An 18,532-nucleotide genomic window follows, 5' to 3' on the forward strand; every position below is an offset into this window, starting at 1 on the left:
TATATACAATGGAATATTCCTCAGCCATCAGAAAGGATGAATACCCACCATTTACATCGACATGGTTGGACCTGGAGGAGATTATGCTGAATGAAATAAGTCAAGCAGAGAAAGACAATTATCATATGGTTTCACTCATATGTGGAACATAAGGAATAGCATGGAGGACATTAGGAGAAGGAAGGGAAAAATGAAAAGGGGGAAACCAGAGGGGGAGATGAACCATGAGAGACTATGGACTCCGGTAAAAAAACTGAGGTTTTCAGAGGGGAGGGCGGTGGAGGGATGGAGTAGCCGGGTGATGGGTACTAAGGAGGGCATGTGATGTGATGAGCACTGGCTGTTATACACCACTGATGAATCATGGAACATTACATCAAAAACCAGTGATGTCCTATACGGTGGCTAACTGAACATAATGACAAAGTTTTTAAAATGAGTCACAAAAGAAAAAAAAAAAGAACTAATTTGGAGGACTCACTTCTTGACCCAAAAACTTATGGCAAAGTTATAGTAAACAAGACAGTGGGGCACTGGCATAAGGACAGACGTATAGATTAATAGAAAAGAATTTAGAGTTCAGAAATGAACCCTCACATCTATGGCCAATTGATTTTTGGCAAGACAAATGGCACGTTCAGGGTTCTCTCCACCGCTGAAACAGTCTTTTCTACAACTGGTGTTGAGGCAAAAGAATGAAGTTGGAGTTGTGTCTCATACCATGAAAACCCAGCTCAAGTACATCATAGACTTCAAAGAGAACCTGACAGCAAGTCTGCGTGACTAGAGTCGGGAGTGGTTCCTTAGATACACACCAATAGCACAAACGACAAAAGGGAAGATAGATTAACTGGACTTCATCAAAATTTACACTTTTTGTGCTCAGAGAACATCAACAAGGAAGTAAAAAGACAGCCCAGAGAATGGGAGAGAATACTTGCAAATTGCGTATCTGACGAGGGATTTGTATCCAGGACACGTCACTCAGGTACAACCCCTCGGAAGCACATCTTCCATCTGAGCTGTCGACGTCTGTGGTGGCTTTCCTGCATATTTCCTCCGTGCTGTTGGGGGCATTGTGGGCAGCATCTATTTATTTATAATTTATATTTATATGTTACTTTAACTCCAGTATAGTTACCACAGTGCGGTCGTTTCAGGTGTACAACCTGGTGAGTCGACACTCGCACACGTGACCCGAGCTCAGCACAAGCGCATACCTTCATCCCCGTCACCTATCTCCCCTCCCTACCCACCTCCCCTGGTGACCATCTGTGCGCTCTCTGGAGTTAACAGTCTGTTCCTTGGCTTGTCTTTTTCCCTTTGTTCACTTTGTTTCTTAAATTCCACACGAGTGAGATCATACGGTATTTGCCCTTCTCTGAGTTACTTCACTTAGCATAATACTTTCTAGCTGTACCCACATCATTGCAAATGGCAAGATCCCACTCTTTCTGATGGCTGAGTAATACTCCATTGTATACAAGACACCTCTTCTTTATCCGTTCATCAGTCAGTGGACGCTTGGGCCGCTTCCATAGCTTGTCTGCTGTAAATAATGCTGCGTAAACATCGGCGTTCATGTATCCCTTTGAATTAATGTTTTTGTATTTCTTGGGTAAATATCCAGTAGTGCAATTGCTGGATCACATGGCAGTGCATTTTTAATTTTTTTGAGGAACCTCCATACTGTTGTCTGCAGTGGCTGCCCCAGTTTGCATTCCCACCAACAGTGTAAGAGGGCTCCCCTTTCTCTTCATCCTCGCCAATACCTGTTGTTTCCTATGTTGTTGATTTTAGGCAGGCAGCCTTTTTAAAAAGAAGGCTCTGCTATTCTCCTAGGACTTTATTTCAATTCCCTACTGCTAATTCTGCAGGTGTTGAAGGTGTGGCTCCTACGGGGAGTGAGAGGCCATACCAGCACACAGGAAGTTGTTTTAAGTTAACTGGAATCAAGGCACTGATTCAATTTCCCTTTTAAGTGTATGCATGAGGTTGATACACAGAATTAAGTACGTGTAAAAGAAGTCTTTCTTTTTTTAAAAGATTTTATTTGGTCCATATATACAATGGAATATTACTCAGCCATCAAAAAGAACGATTTCTCAACATTTGCTGCAACATGGACGGCACTGGAGGAGATAATGCTAAGTGAAATAAGTCACAGAGAAAGACAATTATCATATGGTTTCTTTCATCTATGGAACATAAGAACTAGGAAGATCGGTAGGGGAAGAAAGGGATAAAGAAAGGGGGATAATCAGAGGGGGGAATGAAACATGATAAAAATATAATAAGCATAATATAATAATATATAATAAAAAATTTTAAAAAAACTATAAAAAAAGGAAATAACAAAAAAGAATTGGTGTAATTTTTCTTTCTTTATGAGTCTTAAGGTAGGGGCTCCCACTGTTTGCTTTATCCAGTTCTGTATTGTTGAATTTGTTACAAAGAACATGTTTTACTTTCCTAATAATCCTTTATAATCCTTATAAACAATTGTCTAACTTCAATAAAGCCTCTCCATGCTGTTTTATTAGTGAGTTCTTTTTTAATATTTTTTTAAAAAGATTTTATTTATTTATTTGACAGCGACAGCCAGAGAGAGAGGGAACGCAAGCAGGGGGAGTGGGAGAGGAAGAAGCAGGCTCCCAGCGGAGGAGCCTGATGTGGGGCTCGATCCCATAATGCCGGGATCACGCCCTGAGCCGAAGGCAGACGCTTAACCGCTGTGCCACCCAGGTGCCCCATGTTTTATTAGTGAGTTCTAACAACATTTTGAAGTCCAGATAATTTCCTGCCGGTTAAAGTATCTCAGACATAGAAGAATGATGGAGGGCATTTCAATTGTTTCTTGAGTTAGCACGATTCTTGTGCAAGAACCTAATAAAACATAAGAATCTGCAGCCCAATTTTATTTATGGATATAGAAACAGAACTACTAAATACCATTAATAAGTGGAGTGCATCAGCATGTGAAAAGAGAGCCACCCCATGAAAACACCGGCCGTGATGTAGAGAGCTGTGAGTGCTGTCATGTGGGACCACGTCTTCACCCAACACCATCCAGCAGACCCAAGGAGAAAAATCACAGGATCGTCTCAGTTACAAAACTATCTCATCATCTCAACACTCATCCTATGTACTCTTAGTTAACTAGAAAAACAAGAAGGTGGCTCCAACCTTTGTCTTTGCCATGAACCACCAACAGCAGATGTGATGGAAAGCCTGCAGAAGGCCCTCATTCCTGCCAGACCAGCCCTGTCATCACCATCTGTTAGCGTTGTCCTAGAAGGTCCAGGCGATTGAACAAGATGCAAGATGAATAAAAAGGCCTTGCGTCTGAAAAGAAGCACTCAAAAATGTCACTATTTTCAAAAGATATGTGTTCCCGTATTTAGAATTTGATGTTATTCGGGTGCTCAACAGCATTATGGCCAGAGGACCTAGAACTGTGGGACATAGCCCCAGGGCACAGGTGCACCCCTGTGAGGTCCAGGTTCACCAGGACCTGCCCTCGGGCTCCCTCCCCGGCATGTACAGCCTCAGGAAGGTGTACAGGCACAGCTGTTCTCAGCCAACGGGAGCCATGAGGCCTGCTCTGCCTCACGCACAGTGTCTTCAGGAGAATTGGTGCGTAGACCCAATGGGTGTCTCACCCAGGTGGGCCTGGAGGGCAGATGAAGAAGGTAGAGGGTCCAGACAGCTCAGTTTCCATCCCAAGAAGTGGGCCCTGCCACCCCACACTAGCTCCTGGAAGGGAAATCAAGGTAAAGAGCAAGTCACACAGGGCGTACAATCCACCCGACTGTATCCGTCCCCGCACAGGGACAACAGCCCAGCCAGCCTTGTCAGTTCCAGCTCAAGGGGCGCAGCACACCAGATAGGAGCCAAGACCCCCAAAACTGCTGCCAGAGCTCAACCCCCTTCACAACTTGGGACAGTTAACCAGTAAATCACGAGTAACATGGCTGCACTTCCAAATGCAGAACCAATACATTGTCCATGTTGCTAATAATTTGAGAGAAAAAATGGGGTTATAATTAGGTATACGGGATACAGCCTTGTTTTCACATAAATAAAAATATGGAAGGTGGTTTTTATTTTTTCATCTTTCATCCTATTTTTCATTATACACAAAAATGCATTACTTACATAAAGGTATAAAATTACAACCTAAAATTAAGATCTTCCCTAATATCATCAATTAGAAGACAGAATGAAAAACATCGTCTTCCTTCTAAACACAAGCACACAGAAGCTCTCTGAAATACCTCGAAGCAGCCCTATCAGCTAGGTGGAAGTTTCCGTGTGAAGGACTAACGGTGAGCAGAGGTGAAGGCTGCGGAACTGCAGCACTGATGGGGGAACAAAGGCAAGACACTGAGAGTGATGTGGTTGTGGGATCTCAGTGCATTGAGGTGGGGTGGAGTCCGGAGCTGACCACCAAGAGAGAATTCCTGAGACGTCTTTGGTGCAAAATGGTGGTTTATAAATCATGGGGACAGGACCTGGGGGCAGGAAGAGCTGCTGCCCTGGGTTGTGAGGGGGGACTGATTATATACTGTGGGGTTGGGGGAGGTAAGGAAACAGGGAGGTTGAGAAAGTACTTTCATATGTAAAGACTCACAGGACACCAGAGGCCTTGCTACTGTCAAGTTAAGAACGGTTTTCCCTCTAGCAAGGCATTAACATGAAGATTCCTGGAGGCTGCAGATTTTAAGGACATTTAATTGTATCCACATTTCCTTCTAGAAGCTAAGTTACTAATAGAAATGCTTTCTTCTGGGGCTCCTGGGTGGCTCAGTCATTAAGTGCCTCTTTTGGCTCAGGGCCTGATCCCAGGGATCGAGCCCCACATCAGGCTCCCAGCAGAGCAGGGAGCCTGCTTCTTCCTCTCCCGCTCCCCCTGCTTGTGTTCCCTCTCCTGCTGGCTGTCTCTCTCTCTGTCAAATAAATAAATAAAATCTTAAAAAAAAAAAGACATGCTTTGTTCTTGTAGACTGCTAAGACGTTTGGTCGCGCAGGATTGTGGCCTCTATAGATTAACTATTTCTTTTTCCTGTAGCGCAGCCAGGAGTGACTGAGGAATGTCACATACATTTCATGGGGGGGGTGTTGCAGGGTGTCAGTTTCTGCTTTGTCCTCAGCTAGCCTTCCTACATGGAGTGTAAGTCTGCTCAAGTTAACTCACTGAAACAAAGCCAGTAAAAATGCTAATGTAATTTTTTTTAGAATTTGACAAAAATGATTCTGAAGAATAATTATCCCCTAATTTCCTACAATAAAATATACCTTTTTATAATAGATAGTAACTTTTTCAAAATTGGTCAACTGTCATTCTTTTTTTTCCTCCTCTGAATTTGCCAATTGCTTTGACAAAGTAGAGAAGAATTCAAATGTTGAATTTCCCTGTTCTGGCCCCATAAGTTTGGCTGCTGGTGATTGAGTGACCCCTGGGGGCTGCTCAGACAAACCGGATCAGATGTAAAGAGACTTGCCCCTCGAGATCCAGCACTCTGCCATGGAGATGCTCATTAGCACATAATCAATGCTGCCTTAGATAGATCCCACCCCCAAGCTGCACGTATACACATAACCTGAATTCTCCTGTCCGAACCAGGGTGATCTTCTGATCCAAGCATTGGTGTGGTGGTATTTCCCTGCTTCGGTGTTTGCTGACTGTGATGCTAGCACCAGGGTTCAGTGTTGACAGATCCTGAGTGTCGTAAGGTGGGTGCCAGGATGGAGTTTCTTGGACGTAACCACTACAGAAATCAGCTTTTGAAATGATGGCCAACAGTAGCTAATAATAAACTAATATCTTGGGCCAGAGGAAAAGGAAGATGGCATTGGTTGGCTAGTTACCCTCCTTCCCGAGGGTGCACTGTAAAAGCTTCTCTTTCTTGGGAGCATTCCCATAAGTCAGCAGTGACCCCACAGGCACCATGGCTGCCTTGGGCATCACAGTTGCCCTGCTGGTGTGGGCAGCCACCCTGACGCTGATCTCTGTCTGGAAGCAGATCTACAGCAGCTGGAACCTGCCCCCTGGCCCTTTTCCACTGCCCATTATTGGGAATCTTCTTCAGTTGGATTTGAAGAATTTTCCCAAGTCTCTCACCAAGGTAAGAGCAATATTGTTGGTTAGCGGAGGAGAACTCAGGGATTAGACTTAGTATGTGTGCATTCAATTCATCGTCAGACAAGTTGTTATTCAACACCAGCCTGTTATGAGTGAACTGACGTAATAGTAGCATCCAAGAGTGACATTAAAGATATTCAGTTAGTGCACAGCGTGGGCATGGAGCCCTGGAGTGGGCATTGGCCGTGGCTGGCCCCAGAAACCCTGCTTGAGCCATGGCTTAGATGCCAGGTAACTGGACGGCCTGGGGAGGCCAGTGTGTCTTGGGCTGCTGCTGGTCGCCGTTGCAATGCGAGGAGGACCATGCGTTCACACCAGATGCACACTAAATGCCAAAGAATAGGGTGAAAAGTGGTGTCAGCCACCCCGTGTGGTACGTCTGTCTACAGTTGTTGTGAACAGTGAATGAGCTAACAAATCTGAAAAGTGAATGAGCTGCTACATCTATTATATGAGTTCATAAAGGGTGCCGTAGGGAACCCAACATGCATGGGAACCATTTGAGATAAGGGAGATGGTGACAGTGCTCTGTGCACCATGGAGGATGGGCTTGTGCAGGTCAGGACAGTGCTGGCCCAGGGTCCTCCTGCAGCACTCTGGGGTCTGGGACTTTGGGGACAGCAGACAGTGGTGGTGATAGGGCAGATGTTGGCAAAGGGTCCTCAGGGGAGGGACAGGAGTCAGCCCACAAAGTTAATTGTGTCCAGGAGCCCAGGTATGAGGAAGAAAGTCGCCATGGGAAGGGTCTTCCCAAGTTGGGCCGGACAAAGAATTGTCTTCCCCCAGATCCATCTCTGTTCTCTTGGTCAACAACAATTTTGTGTTTAAAGCTTGGCCCACCTCCTCCCTGACTTCCCAGTGGTCTCACTTGGCTCCTTGCTGGTCTCTGCAGCTGGCAGAGCGGTATGGACCAGTGTTCACCTTGTACCTGGGCTCCCAGCGCACCGTGGTCCTGCATGGCTACAAGGCAGTGAAGGAAGCCCTGCTTGACCACAAGAACGACCTTTCTGGCAGAGGAGAAATCTTTGCATTCCAGTTTCACAAGGACAGAGGTGAGCCTCACTTTTCAGAGCACCCGCCACGGGGGCGTGGGAGCCAGGTCCTGGAATACCAGGGATAATGACCACATAGATGGAGTACAGCAAAACCAAAGGGTGAAGAGATCCCCCATCAATCCAGGTGCTCAGGACACACCTTACTGGAAACTACCATGACAGATGTGTAGCCAAAAACCAGGACCTCCAGCACCCACACTCTGACCAGCAGGACAGATGTGTTTATAGAGAAATATCCCAGAGGGAAATGCCTCTGGTGAATGAGCTGTGACTTCCTCCCACAGCCCTTCCAGCCTCCTGGGGCCTCAGTTTGGGGAGCTCTTCCCACTCACAGCCTCACCTGCTTCTGTGTGTTGGTGCTCCACGCTCGAGGCCCCTGACCTAAGACCAGGCACCGAGGCCCACTGGGCCTCTTGCTTGTCTGTGGGGCTTAGGTCAGCTGCAGTTCACATCCTAACCCTGGGGACCTCTGATACGTCACCTGTGCTTCTGAGCACAGCAGCCCCAGCTCACAAAGGGACTTCCACAAGATCCCATCTTGCCAGCCCCACCTCTCTTTCTTCTTCAGGGCCCTGGGTTCTCATCTCTAGAATGTGCACTGTTACCTCGGACTGGGATCTGGTGGTCTGAGTATTTATCTGAGTACTGTCCAGACTCCCGACTCCAGCGCCCACCTCCTGTGTCTCCTGGGACACCCTGGAGCCCATGGGGCCACCTGCTCACAGCTCCACCAGCTCACAGCCCTCAGAGCTTGCACCCACCACTGTCTGTCTGACCCCCGACCTTGTATGGTGATTCTTTTCCCCTTGCTCACTGTCGTTTTAGTGAGTTTCTAAAGCACATTAGAAATAAAGCAGTGTCCCATCTACCCTATAAAACCCAGAAGCCTCTAGTTTTTCCTGCGTTAACCTTGGTGACAAATCTCTAGAAAACCTGTATCCATTTTATGCAGAAATTTCAAATTGATGTGCTTACAGTTGCATCCGCTGTTCTAATGGTGCCGACCCCTTATTCCCATCTACATTCACAAGATCTTACCCTGTCACTGTCAATGGCATTTGATTTTCTTTCTTGGACATTGTGGGTTTGTTTTACTTTTTCGGGGTTGCCGAAAGCAGAGTTAACTTCCTCAGTCTTTGTCATTAACACAAGGGGAGCTTTGCTGCCCCACAAGAGCAGGAGTTGTGGGGTCAAGGAGCTCATCCTGCTTCCAGGGAGCCCTTATCTGCCACCCCTGGTCCAAGTCATGGGCCCCTGAATGCAGCCAGCAGGGGCCATACTCACATTCTATGTGTTGGACTCAAGGGGGCTTGTCCTGTCCTGCCTGTGGCTCCTAAGTCCTATTTTCATATGTCCCATGTGACCCAGACCCTGTACATGGGATGCCTCTGATCTCCCAGGAAAAATGATGCAAATGTTAAATACCAGCATAATAGTGAGCACAGGGCCCTCGTTAATTTCAATAAATTTCGTTTCAGGGAATGTTCATGAGGCTCTGACCCAGAAGCATTACTGTCTCCATTTCAGCCTGTTTTGGGTTCCAATGTCTTGGTTCCTCTGGGATCTCCTTCTCTGTCTCTCTGTCTCTTTGTCTCTGTCTCTCTGTCTCTGTGTTTGTCTTTCTGTCTCTGTCTTTGTTTCTCCGTCTCTCTGTCTCTGTCTCTTTGACTCTGTCTCAGTCTCTGTCTTTGTCTCTCTGTCTCTATCTTTGTCACTCTGTCTCTCTCTGTCTCTGTCTTTGTCTCTGTCTTGTCTCTCTGTCTCAGTCTCTGTGTCTCAGTCTCTGTTTCTCTGTCTCTGTCTCAGTCTCTGTCTCTCTGTCTCCCCCTTTATCCCTCTGTCTCTCTGTCTTATCTTTCTGTCTCAGTCTCCGTCTCTGTCTTAGCATCTGTCTCTCTGTCTTCTCCTCACATTTTCTGGCATCTTCCACCTTCCCTTTGCTACACAGTTCTTCCCAATACCATTTTAAAATTGTCTGCCTCCTTGACCATGCCCCCAGTCCTCATGTGACAGCCATTTGGGAAGGTCCACTGGGCACTCCCTCTTCCTGCTGTCCCTGCCAGCTTCTTGGGTCCTCAGCCCAGAGCTCTGTCCTCTGGCCTCCTCAGTGCACACACTCTGGTCCCCCCGCTTGTCTGCCCTGTGTCCTGGGTCAATGTGTCTGCTGCAGCCGCTGGAAGATGGAGGCTGGCCTCCTGCTGAGACCATCAGAGGCTCCCACAGACACGCGGGAGTGTGGTCGCATATGCCCTGGGTTCCCTCTTGGCTGCCTGGCTGTGTCTCTGGCATCCACCCTGCAGGGATCTGAAGCTCCACGCATACACACTTGACCACAGGACCCCAAACACCAGCCCTAGCTGTGGTTTTTTGTTTTTGTTTTCATTTTCTTAAAGATAGAGACAGCCAGCGAGAGAGGGAACACAAGCAGGGGGAGTGGGAGAGGGAGAAGCAGGCTCCCAGCGGAGGAGCCTGATATGGGGCTCGATCCCAGAACGCCGGGATCACGCCCTGAGCCGAAGGCAGACGCTTAACAACTGAGCCACCCAGGCGCCCCGCTGGTTGTGTTTTTTAACCCGGCGAATGGCACCTCTAAGTAGGGTCCAGGGTGCCGTGTACCCTCCGAGGGCTCACACCCAGTCAGGGGCCATGCTGTCCGTCCACCTGCCTGTCTCCACCTCATGATCCCTTCAGGGTGGAACTAGACCCTACTCTGGCCTGTGCTGCCGCCCTCCTCCCTGCCTCATCTCACATTCCCCCACCCCGGTCCCTCTCAGGCCCGCCAGACTTCCCTCTAGAATGTGCTGGCCTCGGCCTTCCCAGACCTCTGCTTACACCTCTGAGGGAATGTGCCTGAGGTCTTCCCAGTCTGATAGTTGGCGGAGTCTGGGAGCCAAGTGACAGCTCAGGTTCTAGTAACGGCACTTTTTTATTTGTAGTGTGGAGGTTACAAACCAGTAGAAACAGGACAGCTTCTGGGAAAGGGGCGGGGCCTTCTCTTGGTGGGAAGACTCGGGCAAAGTGGGAAAAGGCAGTAAACTGATGGTGTGAAGAACGCCAGGGGAGGTGAAATGTCGGGTGGAAGGCCAGCCTCTGGGGGACCAGCCAGGCTTTTGGACACTGGGCAGTCCCAGTGCTTGGGTGCCCAGGCCGGTCAGTTCACCACTTGGGCCCCCCCACCTGGAGCCGCTCACCTTGTCACTCTGCCCCAGGGCGTCTGCAGTAACTCCTCTGATGTCCCCTCTCCCCTAGGGATTACTTTCAACAATGGACCGGGCTGGAAGGACACCCGGCGACTCTCCCTGACCACCCTCCGGGACTATGGCATGGGGAAGCGTGGCAACGAGGAGCGGATCCGGAGGGAGATCCCCTTCCTGCTGGAAGCTCTCAAGGGCACCCAGGGTGCGTGTGGTTGCCTGGTCCTTGCACACATGGCCTGGGAGGCAGCCCTGGAGGGCCCGCAAGACCCCGGAACGATCCGAAGCTGCTGGCACCGAGAGGGTTGCCTTAATCCACAGACACTGTCTGCAGCTCGGGGTCCTCTCCATGTCCAGTGTGTTTATCCGGGATCACTGGGAAGTAAAGCGACCTCCAGTAGGCTCCCACAAGCCTTGTAGAATTACGGGGGTGCTTAGGGCAACGGCTCACAGGCGCTGGAAAGTGCTAGTGGGTGGCAGCTGCCCTGACCACTCCCCTGTCTTCCAGGCCAGCCCTTCGACCCCACATTTCTCCTGGGCTTTGCCCCCTGCAACGTCATCGCTGACATCCTCTTCCGCAAGCACTTTGACTACACGGATGAGACGGGTCTGAGGATACAGAGGCTTTTCAACGAGAACTTCCACCTGCTCAGCACAGGCTGGCTCCAAGTGAGGCCCCCCCCTTAGTCTGCACCTGCCCGTGGTTGCTCCACTGAGGTTAGGAAAAGGACAAGGTTGGGAACTGGGGGACGGGCAGACAGGCCCCCAAAAGCCAGAGAACGGTCAGGCCTTGTGTAACTCGAGAGCCTGGATGTTGCTTCTGGAGATATCCACGGAGCCCGATGCTTGCCTTGCTGACCGCGGGGAGGCTGTCGTACCCTTTAAAAGAGGACCCTGCTAACATGTGACCTCACACACCCCACAACGTGGTGCTGAAAAGATACTGTGAGACAAAATGTTCTAAACATTACAATATGATGTCCGTAAGTTCAAGTTGGAGAAAATAATAGCCCAGTACACAAAACCATGTTGCATCTGGAAAAAAAAAATAGAAATTCCCCCTCTCTCTCTTTCTAGCTTTATAACATTTTCCCAAGCTGTCTGCAGTACTTGCCTGGAAGCCATCGAAAAGTATTAAAAAACGTGTCTGAAATAAAAGATTACACTTCAGAAAGAGTGAAGGAGCACCAGCAGTCATTGGACCCCAACTGCCTCCGGGACTTCACTGACTGCCTGCTCCTGGAGTTGCAGAAGGTACCGTGTAGACACTGGCTGCACCGACTCCACGAAATGAGATGCGTTTGCTAGGAGGGGGTGCGCACATGCACGCTTCAGACTGACTCTGTGACACTGCTGGGGCCCACAGGGGCACGTTCTGACGCTCCTGGTCCTACGTCACACTGGCCTCACATGACCATTACACCTGCTGTCACAGGTGTGGGGACACAGCTGGCCTACCTGGCCGGCCTCAGACACCACGCATTGCCCACAGTGCTGGCCAAAAAGACAGCTTTCTTGGGGAAGCCCTCAGTGGTTGTGGGGCCGGGTGAGTGGGCCTTTCATGTTGGTTCCCTCCAGGCTGTACTTCCTAACCGTTTCTGACTTCGATGACCATGTCTCATTTGGGGGGAAGCCCTCCACACTCCTTGTCAGCATGTAAACCCCAAATTGTACATGGGTTTCCAGGCTGTCCGGCATCATCTCCCTGACAGCACTCCAGGACCCCACCCAAATGGTGAAGCTTCTCCTCTCCCCTTTGACATCTCTTGTGTCCCTAGAGCAGTATGTGAATTCCGGAGAAGTGCCGGGGGCTGTCTGAGAAGCTCTTCCAGCAGTCGGGCTCCTCCCTGCCCCTCCCAGGTGTCTGGCTTCCTGGTGACTTTCCTGCCTCCTAGGACCCAGTGGTGCTGACTGTGGGTGTGGAGGAGGCCAAGGGCAGCCTGCCATTCTTGGGTTGTTAGCAGAGGTCCCACAGCTCAGCCTTGGGCTGCTGGAGGTCACGGCTCGGGACCAGGGAGGGCCTTACCACCGCCACCGCCCCCCCAGCACAGCCTCAGTTCTACAGAAGGGACACAAGTCTCCACAGCCTGGGGGAGGGGCACAGTCCTGCCCGTGGCCGGTTTTCTGAGATCCTTGGTTTCCCTAACTGTGCCATGGAGGCGATCATGGATACCCTCATGTGCACCTGCCCTCTCTTCCCTGTGGAACTGGCTGGGCTATTGGGTTCTTTTGAGGCTGAGGGAGACAGAGGTCTCTTTCTCACCCACCTGAAGACATCTTCTTATGGGGTCCCTGTCTGTCTCAAATATCTGCAGGGAAGGTACAGTTCCGAGCCTTGGTACACCTTGGACAACATTGCTGTGACCGTGGCTGACCTGTTCTTTGCTGGTACAGAGACCACAAGCACCACTCTGAGATATGGGCTCCTGATTCTCATGAAATACCCAGAGATCGAAGGTAGGCCAAGTAGCAGGCAAGGATTCGGGGTTATGGAGCTGTCAGGCTGGACCATTTAGGGTGTAGCTTTCTGCTTGCAAAGCGGAAGCTGGCATTGCTTGTTAACCCTCATGGCAGTGACAGGGGGTCCCTGCATGAATTCAGTGGAAGCGTTCTTGTATATGACGGGTACCCGGCACTCCTGAATACCAGTTTCCCCACACCCCACTGACACACACCCGATTCCAGAAAAGAGGAGCCAACGCCAGCATGGAGCAGTGCGATGCCGTCTGCACCCCGCTCCACAAGATAACCGACGTCTGGCAGTGAAAACAGCATCGCCCTTGCCTCTGAACAAGGCCTGGCTTGCCAGGCAGAACGGAGAGAGGGCAGGATGGGGTGAGGGTGTCCACATGGCCAGCGGCCAGCCCTAGTGTCCCCCTGCCCCTGGGCTCTGCTCCAGGGAGTCCCCTCACCCCGAGGCATGCTTGGTGTGCTGCCAACAGTACTTTGGCTCCTGCTATGTGCCAGGCACGGGCATAAGCCCTGGAATGCACTGTGTTCTTAAGGGTATGAGGTCATTTCCCCCAGGGATGTGGAATGTGACCTGTTCAGGGTCCGATCTGACCCCAAAGCCACGGCTGCTTCTGTCTCACAGAAGGGCGAGGGATGAAGGAGCCGGAAGTCTCTGGGGCAAAGCCTTCCACGGATCTGAGAGAACTTCTGACCAGTGTGTACTGGGGGAGCTACAGACTGAAAAACTCTTGGACATGATTACTTATGACTAATCTCCAATATAGAGAAAAAGACAGAAAATAAGTACGGCTGAGGCCCGTACTCCACTGCCAAATGTAACCTGTGTTAGCAGTTTGTAGTGCCTGCCTCAGGGCTCTTGAAAACAGGTTGCTGAAGCCCCTCCTTAGCCCCCTGCCTGCCCACCCCCAGACTTGTCCCAGGACAGTGTGTGGTGTCTCTGTGCTCGACTTCATACACTTAATGCTTGTTCCGTATCAGCATACCAGCCATACTGGATGTGTTGTACGTTTTTACCTGGGAACCACATGGCACATGATTTTGTCATTCACTCAACATATTGAAAGGCCCCAGCAACTTGTCAAAGAGAGGGATGCCCAGACCTTGGACCCTCTCTCTGCATGCAGAAGGCCACGTGGATCTGTTTCCATTCTGCCTTTCGCCTCCACACTTCCTGAAGTGTGCAATAAACCAGCCTGGGGTAATAATTAACACAGAGATTTCCCTCCAATGGAAATTTTTTTTTAAGATTATTTGTTTGGGGGCGCCTGGGTGGCACAGCGGTTAAGCGCCTGCCTTTCAGCTCAGGGCGTGATCCCGGCGTTCTGGGATCGAGCCCCACATCAGGCTCNAAAGATTATTTGTTTGGGGGCACCTGGGTGGCACAGCGGTTAAGCGCCTGCCTTCAGCTCAGGGCGTGATCCCGGCGTTCTGGGATCGAGCCCCACATCAGGCTCCTCCGCTATGAGCCTGCTTCTTCCTCTCCCACTCCCCCTGCTTGCGTTCCCTCTCTCTCTGGCTGTCTCTGTCAAATAAATAAATAAAATCTTTAAAAAAAAAAAGATTATTTGTTTGACAGAGAGACAGCCAGCGAGAGAGGGAACACAAGCAGGGGGTGGGAGAGGAAGAATCAGTCTCCCAGCGGAGGAGCCAGATGTGGGGCTAGATCCCAGAACGCAGGGATCACGCCCTGAGCAGAAGGCAGACGCTTAACGGCTGAGCGACCCAGGCACCCCGCCTCCGAAGGAAATTTCTAAGACCTTTTGTTGCTCTCCGCTCCCGGCATAATGTCAAGAACTGTATTAGCCACAATCAGCTAGAGGCTAACACGTGCTGGGGTCTTTCAGTAGCCTCCCAGAGCGGGGCTCTTACTGGCATTTGTGGAGGAATTACCCAAGGGTCCAAAGGATCCAGAACACCCCAAAGCACTGCTGAGATTGCTCCATAAGCATGTGCTGGGTGGATGGGTGCCCAGCCAGCCTGGACTTGACCCTTTACATCTATTCCATTCGTGTCTTGGCAGAGAAACTTCATGAAGAAATCGACAGGGTGATTGGGCCAAGCCGAATCCCCGCCATCAAGGACAGGCTAGAGATGCCCTATATGGACGCCGTGGTGCACGAGATTCAGCGATTCATCGACCTCCTGCCCTCCAACCTGCCCCATGAAGCCAACCAGGACACTGTGTTCAGAGGCTACGTCATCCCCAAGGTCAGGTGTGAGCCTGGAGCACCCACCGTGGGCACCACCTGCTAGCCCATCGACTAACCCGCCCACGGCGGGACCCTTTGGCAGATGTGGCTGAACGGTGGTTACCAGGCCAGCATTCCACCCCGGCAGTCCTCACATGGACTGGTGACCAAGGAATGGAGAGTATCTGGAAGGGGCCCTGGGCCAGTGCCTGGGGTTTGTGGTACTTCCCACCCCCAGAAACCAACACCAGTAGCAACCAGCCCGTGAGCTCCTCCTCTAATGAGATTAGAGCTCTTGTCACCGTGCAGACCTGACCCCTGACCACTTCCATCTAGTCCTTAGGCAAACGACTTCCCCACTAGGGCCAGTGGGAAGCCCATGTTCTGTTAACTTGACTGACAGACACGGCCTTTGTTCCTTCCAGGGCACAGTTGTAATTCCAACACTGGACTCCCTCCTGTTTGACAAACAAGAATTCCCCGACCCAGAGAAGTTTAAGCCAGAGCACTTTCTGAATGAAAATGGAAAGTTCAAATACAGTGACTATTTCAAGGCGTTTTCCGCAGGTAAGAAGCATGAAGATGGGGGGACTTCCCTGGGGAACTGTCCCCAATTCCTGCTCTCTGCCACGATCAAGCACCTGTACGGGGGACCCAAATGTGTTCTTCCCTGTTCACAGAGGTTGGATGGCATCTTCTCACCAGAGGTCCTGGGAATGAGATGAATTATTCTTTCTGCATAGCAGATACTTCTCTTCATTCAGTGATAAAACTTTATTTCATAGGGCTTAGTGAAAATCTTTCCAAACTGTATTACCTAATTCTCAATAATTTTAAATAAGGGTTAATAAATGAAACCTAACTTTTGGTTACCTGGACTCATCATGGGACCATCTGGTGTTCCCTAAGCTGTGTCCTAGTGCCCTCTCTCAGGCCCTTGGTCTCCTCCAGGGCCTTTCCTCAGTGGTTGGTTGGAGAGAAGTCCATGTAACAAACTCCCTAGCACTTGAAGTTAGAGTGTTGGCTTCCGCTGTGGCCCCACATCCCTATAGGATGTCAGGGGGAGCACTGGGCAGAGATCACTCTCCCAAGCCCATGTAGGTTTATGCTGCTGAGTCCTGGTCCCTGAACATGTCTATCGTGGATATTCGTACACTGAAAGGTGTTATGTGCGTCCTTCCAAGGGTCAGAGAGGGCTCAGTTCTGCTTTAGGGTGACAGTTTACCCACAACCCTCTCCCACCCGGCCCCCCCCAGCTGCCTCACTGTCCTCAGAGTCTCAGCAGCACTATTGTCACTTCCAGGAAAGCGGGTGTGTGTTGGAGAAGGCCTGGCCCGCATGGAACTGTTCCTGTTCTTGTCTGCTGTCCTGCAGCACTTTAACCTGAAGTCTCTTGTTGACCCCAAGGATATTGACCTCAGTCCAATCGTAATCGGGTTTGCCAAGATCCCACCCCATTACAAACTCCGTGTCATTCCCCGCTCGGGCTGAAGAACCCCCCACCCCAGCCCCCAGTCAAGGCTTCACAGGGAGTAAATTGGGCTAGAGATGCTGCTTTCCAGAGTTAGTGCGTCAGATGAAATTTGACAGCAAAGTCCAAAAAACATTGTGTAAAACTAATTAAACAAATTGAAACAAACCATGACCTAGTTGAGTCTATATTGGGTTCCCGGGAACAGGGGTGAGCGAGACCATAATAACGTAAACACACCTCTTCCAGGAAAGTGCAAGTGCCCAGTCACCAGGGTTCCCAAAAAAGAAGACAGATGCTAGTTTGTAGTTTGGAAAAGGGGAAAATAACATACCTCTGAAGGCTTGTTAGCCATGTCAGACACGGATCCGCTACATCTGTCCCTAGGGTGTGGAGCTGTTCCTTTGGGCTCACTTCTCAGCATCACGTGCTATATTTTAAGAGTAAAATATGTCTGAAAAGTCAACATAGATATTTTGTTATCTCTTAACACTAAAATGTGACTTTGTACCTGGAACAAAAACTCTAGGCTGTTTACAAGGTGCGCATTCATCAGGACAGAGGAAGCCCCCACCACTGCCGTCCTCAGGAGAGGGTTCACCAAGTGCACCGGTCCCAGACAGAAGCACAGAACTCTTTAAAGCGTCCTTGTGAGGTCCCTGAATCATGCCAATGTTTTTTTTTTTAGCACAAAAAAGACTAAAAGGGGTGAATTTGTGTTGTGGGATGAAAAATACACTTGTTCTGGGGTCTGCTGGGTGGGGCAGTTGGTTAAACATCAACTCTCAGTTTCAGCTCAGATCCTGATTTCAGGATCCTCAGATCCAGCTGCATCAGGACCCCCTACTCAGTGCTGAGTTTGCTTAAAACTCTCTCTCCCTCTCCCTCTTCTCCTCCCTCTCTCAAATAAGTAAATAAGTCTTTAAAAAAAAACTTGTTCCGGAGACCCTGGGTGGCTCAGTCAGTGAAGCATCTGCCTTTGGCTCAGGTCATGATCCCAGGGTCTTGGTATTGAGTCTGCGTTGGGCTCCCTGCCCTTTGGGAAGCCTGCTTCTCCCTCTGCTTTGCTTGTGCTCTCTCTCTCTGACAAATAAATAAATTAAATATTAAAAAAAACTTGTTCCAAAAAAAGATGTATTTGAGTTATTTTACAAGGCAATGAATAGGATACCATCCCATGAACTAGGGTGGGGTGAAGAACTGAGAATTGAGGGCCGGACCATGTGGTGACCTCCACACAGCATGTGAGGCCTCTCTGGGCTGGATGCTTCTCCTGTGGCCAGAGTCCCCAACAAGTCCCACCAAAAGGCAGCAGTGAAGGTCACTGCAGTTCCCTCTGTGTGGTCCCATTGTGTTCCAGGAAAGAAGGAAGTACACCGCTCTCATCTCTCCGAACTTGCGGCTGGTGTTCACCTAAGCAGTGGTCAGAGGGCTTCAGAGCCCAGCCCTCGCAGGTGCTCGAGGCCACTGAAGCCCTCCTGCTGCTGCCCAGTGTGTCGGGGAGAAGTCACGCATCAAGAGCAGCCCCTGCATCTGCCCTGACTTGGGAAGGAGAGCTGGGCCCAGGTTTCCTGAAAGACATATTGGGTTCTGCTTGTTGGGATGGAGGAATAGGAGGCCTGAGGCCCACGGTCCAGTCTTCCCAGCACCAAGGCAACCTTCCAGAGGGGAACTTCCGTTAGCTCTCCAGCTGCCTCAGTCCGCGCTCCCAGATTTACTAACGGTGCAGTCCTGAGCAAGGCACTCCGTCACTCTCTGCCTCTGTTGGACATCTGTGAAAGGACAGTATCAGCCGCCGGCCAGGATTATTGTGTGATCAAAGGAGAGAATTGAGAAAAACTCTTTAACGCAGTCCCCGAAGTCAACATGCAGATTCCTGGTGCCATGCTCTGTCTGCTTGGTGCCCTGAAGATCTCCCTTTTGGCTACAATGGTATTTGGCACGGAGTAGGCACCTGATAAGCCTATTGAATAAATGATTAGTATTCATATTTTTGTCTGGTTTAA

At 50.0% G+C, this 18,532-nt stretch overlaps 1 protein-coding gene across 1 annotated transcript; it reads left to right on the forward strand.

Moving 5' to 3' along the window:
- Positions 1-5,917: 5,917 nt before the first annotated feature.
- On the forward strand, positions 5,918-16,694 carry LOC100472056 (cytochrome P450 2E1). The gene is made up of 9 exons (XM_002928709.3): positions 5,918-6,128; positions 7,038-7,197; positions 10,450-10,599; positions 10,903-11,063; positions 11,472-11,648; positions 12,710-12,851; positions 14,887-15,074; positions 15,481-15,622; positions 16,359-16,694. The coding sequence occupies exons 1-9, from the start codon at positions 5,952-5,954 to the stop codon at positions 16,544-16,546; spliced, it is 1,485 nt and encodes a 494-aa protein (XP_002928755.1). The 5' UTR covers positions 5,918-5,951; the 3' UTR covers positions 16,547-16,694.
- Positions 16,695-18,532: the final 1,838 nt, after the last annotated feature.

Source organism: Ailuropoda melanoleuca, chromosome 6 (genome assembly GCF_002007445.2).
Source record: "Ailuropoda melanoleuca isolate Jingjing chromosome 6, ASM200744v2, whole genome shotgun sequence".
NCBI lineage: Eukaryota > Metazoa > Chordata > Mammalia > Carnivora > Ursidae > Ailuropoda > Ailuropoda melanoleuca.

Bases quoted from the DNA above. Each gene is read 5' to 3' on its own strand.
- LOC100472056 (XM_002928709.3), top strand. From the start codon at position 5,952: ATGGCTGCCTTGGGCATCACAGTTGCCCTGCTGGTGTGGGCAGCCACC. The intron at 10,600-10,902 runs GTGCGTGTGGTT...CCTGTCTTCCAG, and splicing joins AGCTCTCAAGGGCACCCAGG to GCCAGCCCTTCGACCCCACA. The intron at 12,852-14,886 runs GTAGGCCAAGTA...GTGTCTTGGCAG, and splicing joins GAAATACCCAGAGATCGAAG to AGAAACTTCATGAAGAAATC.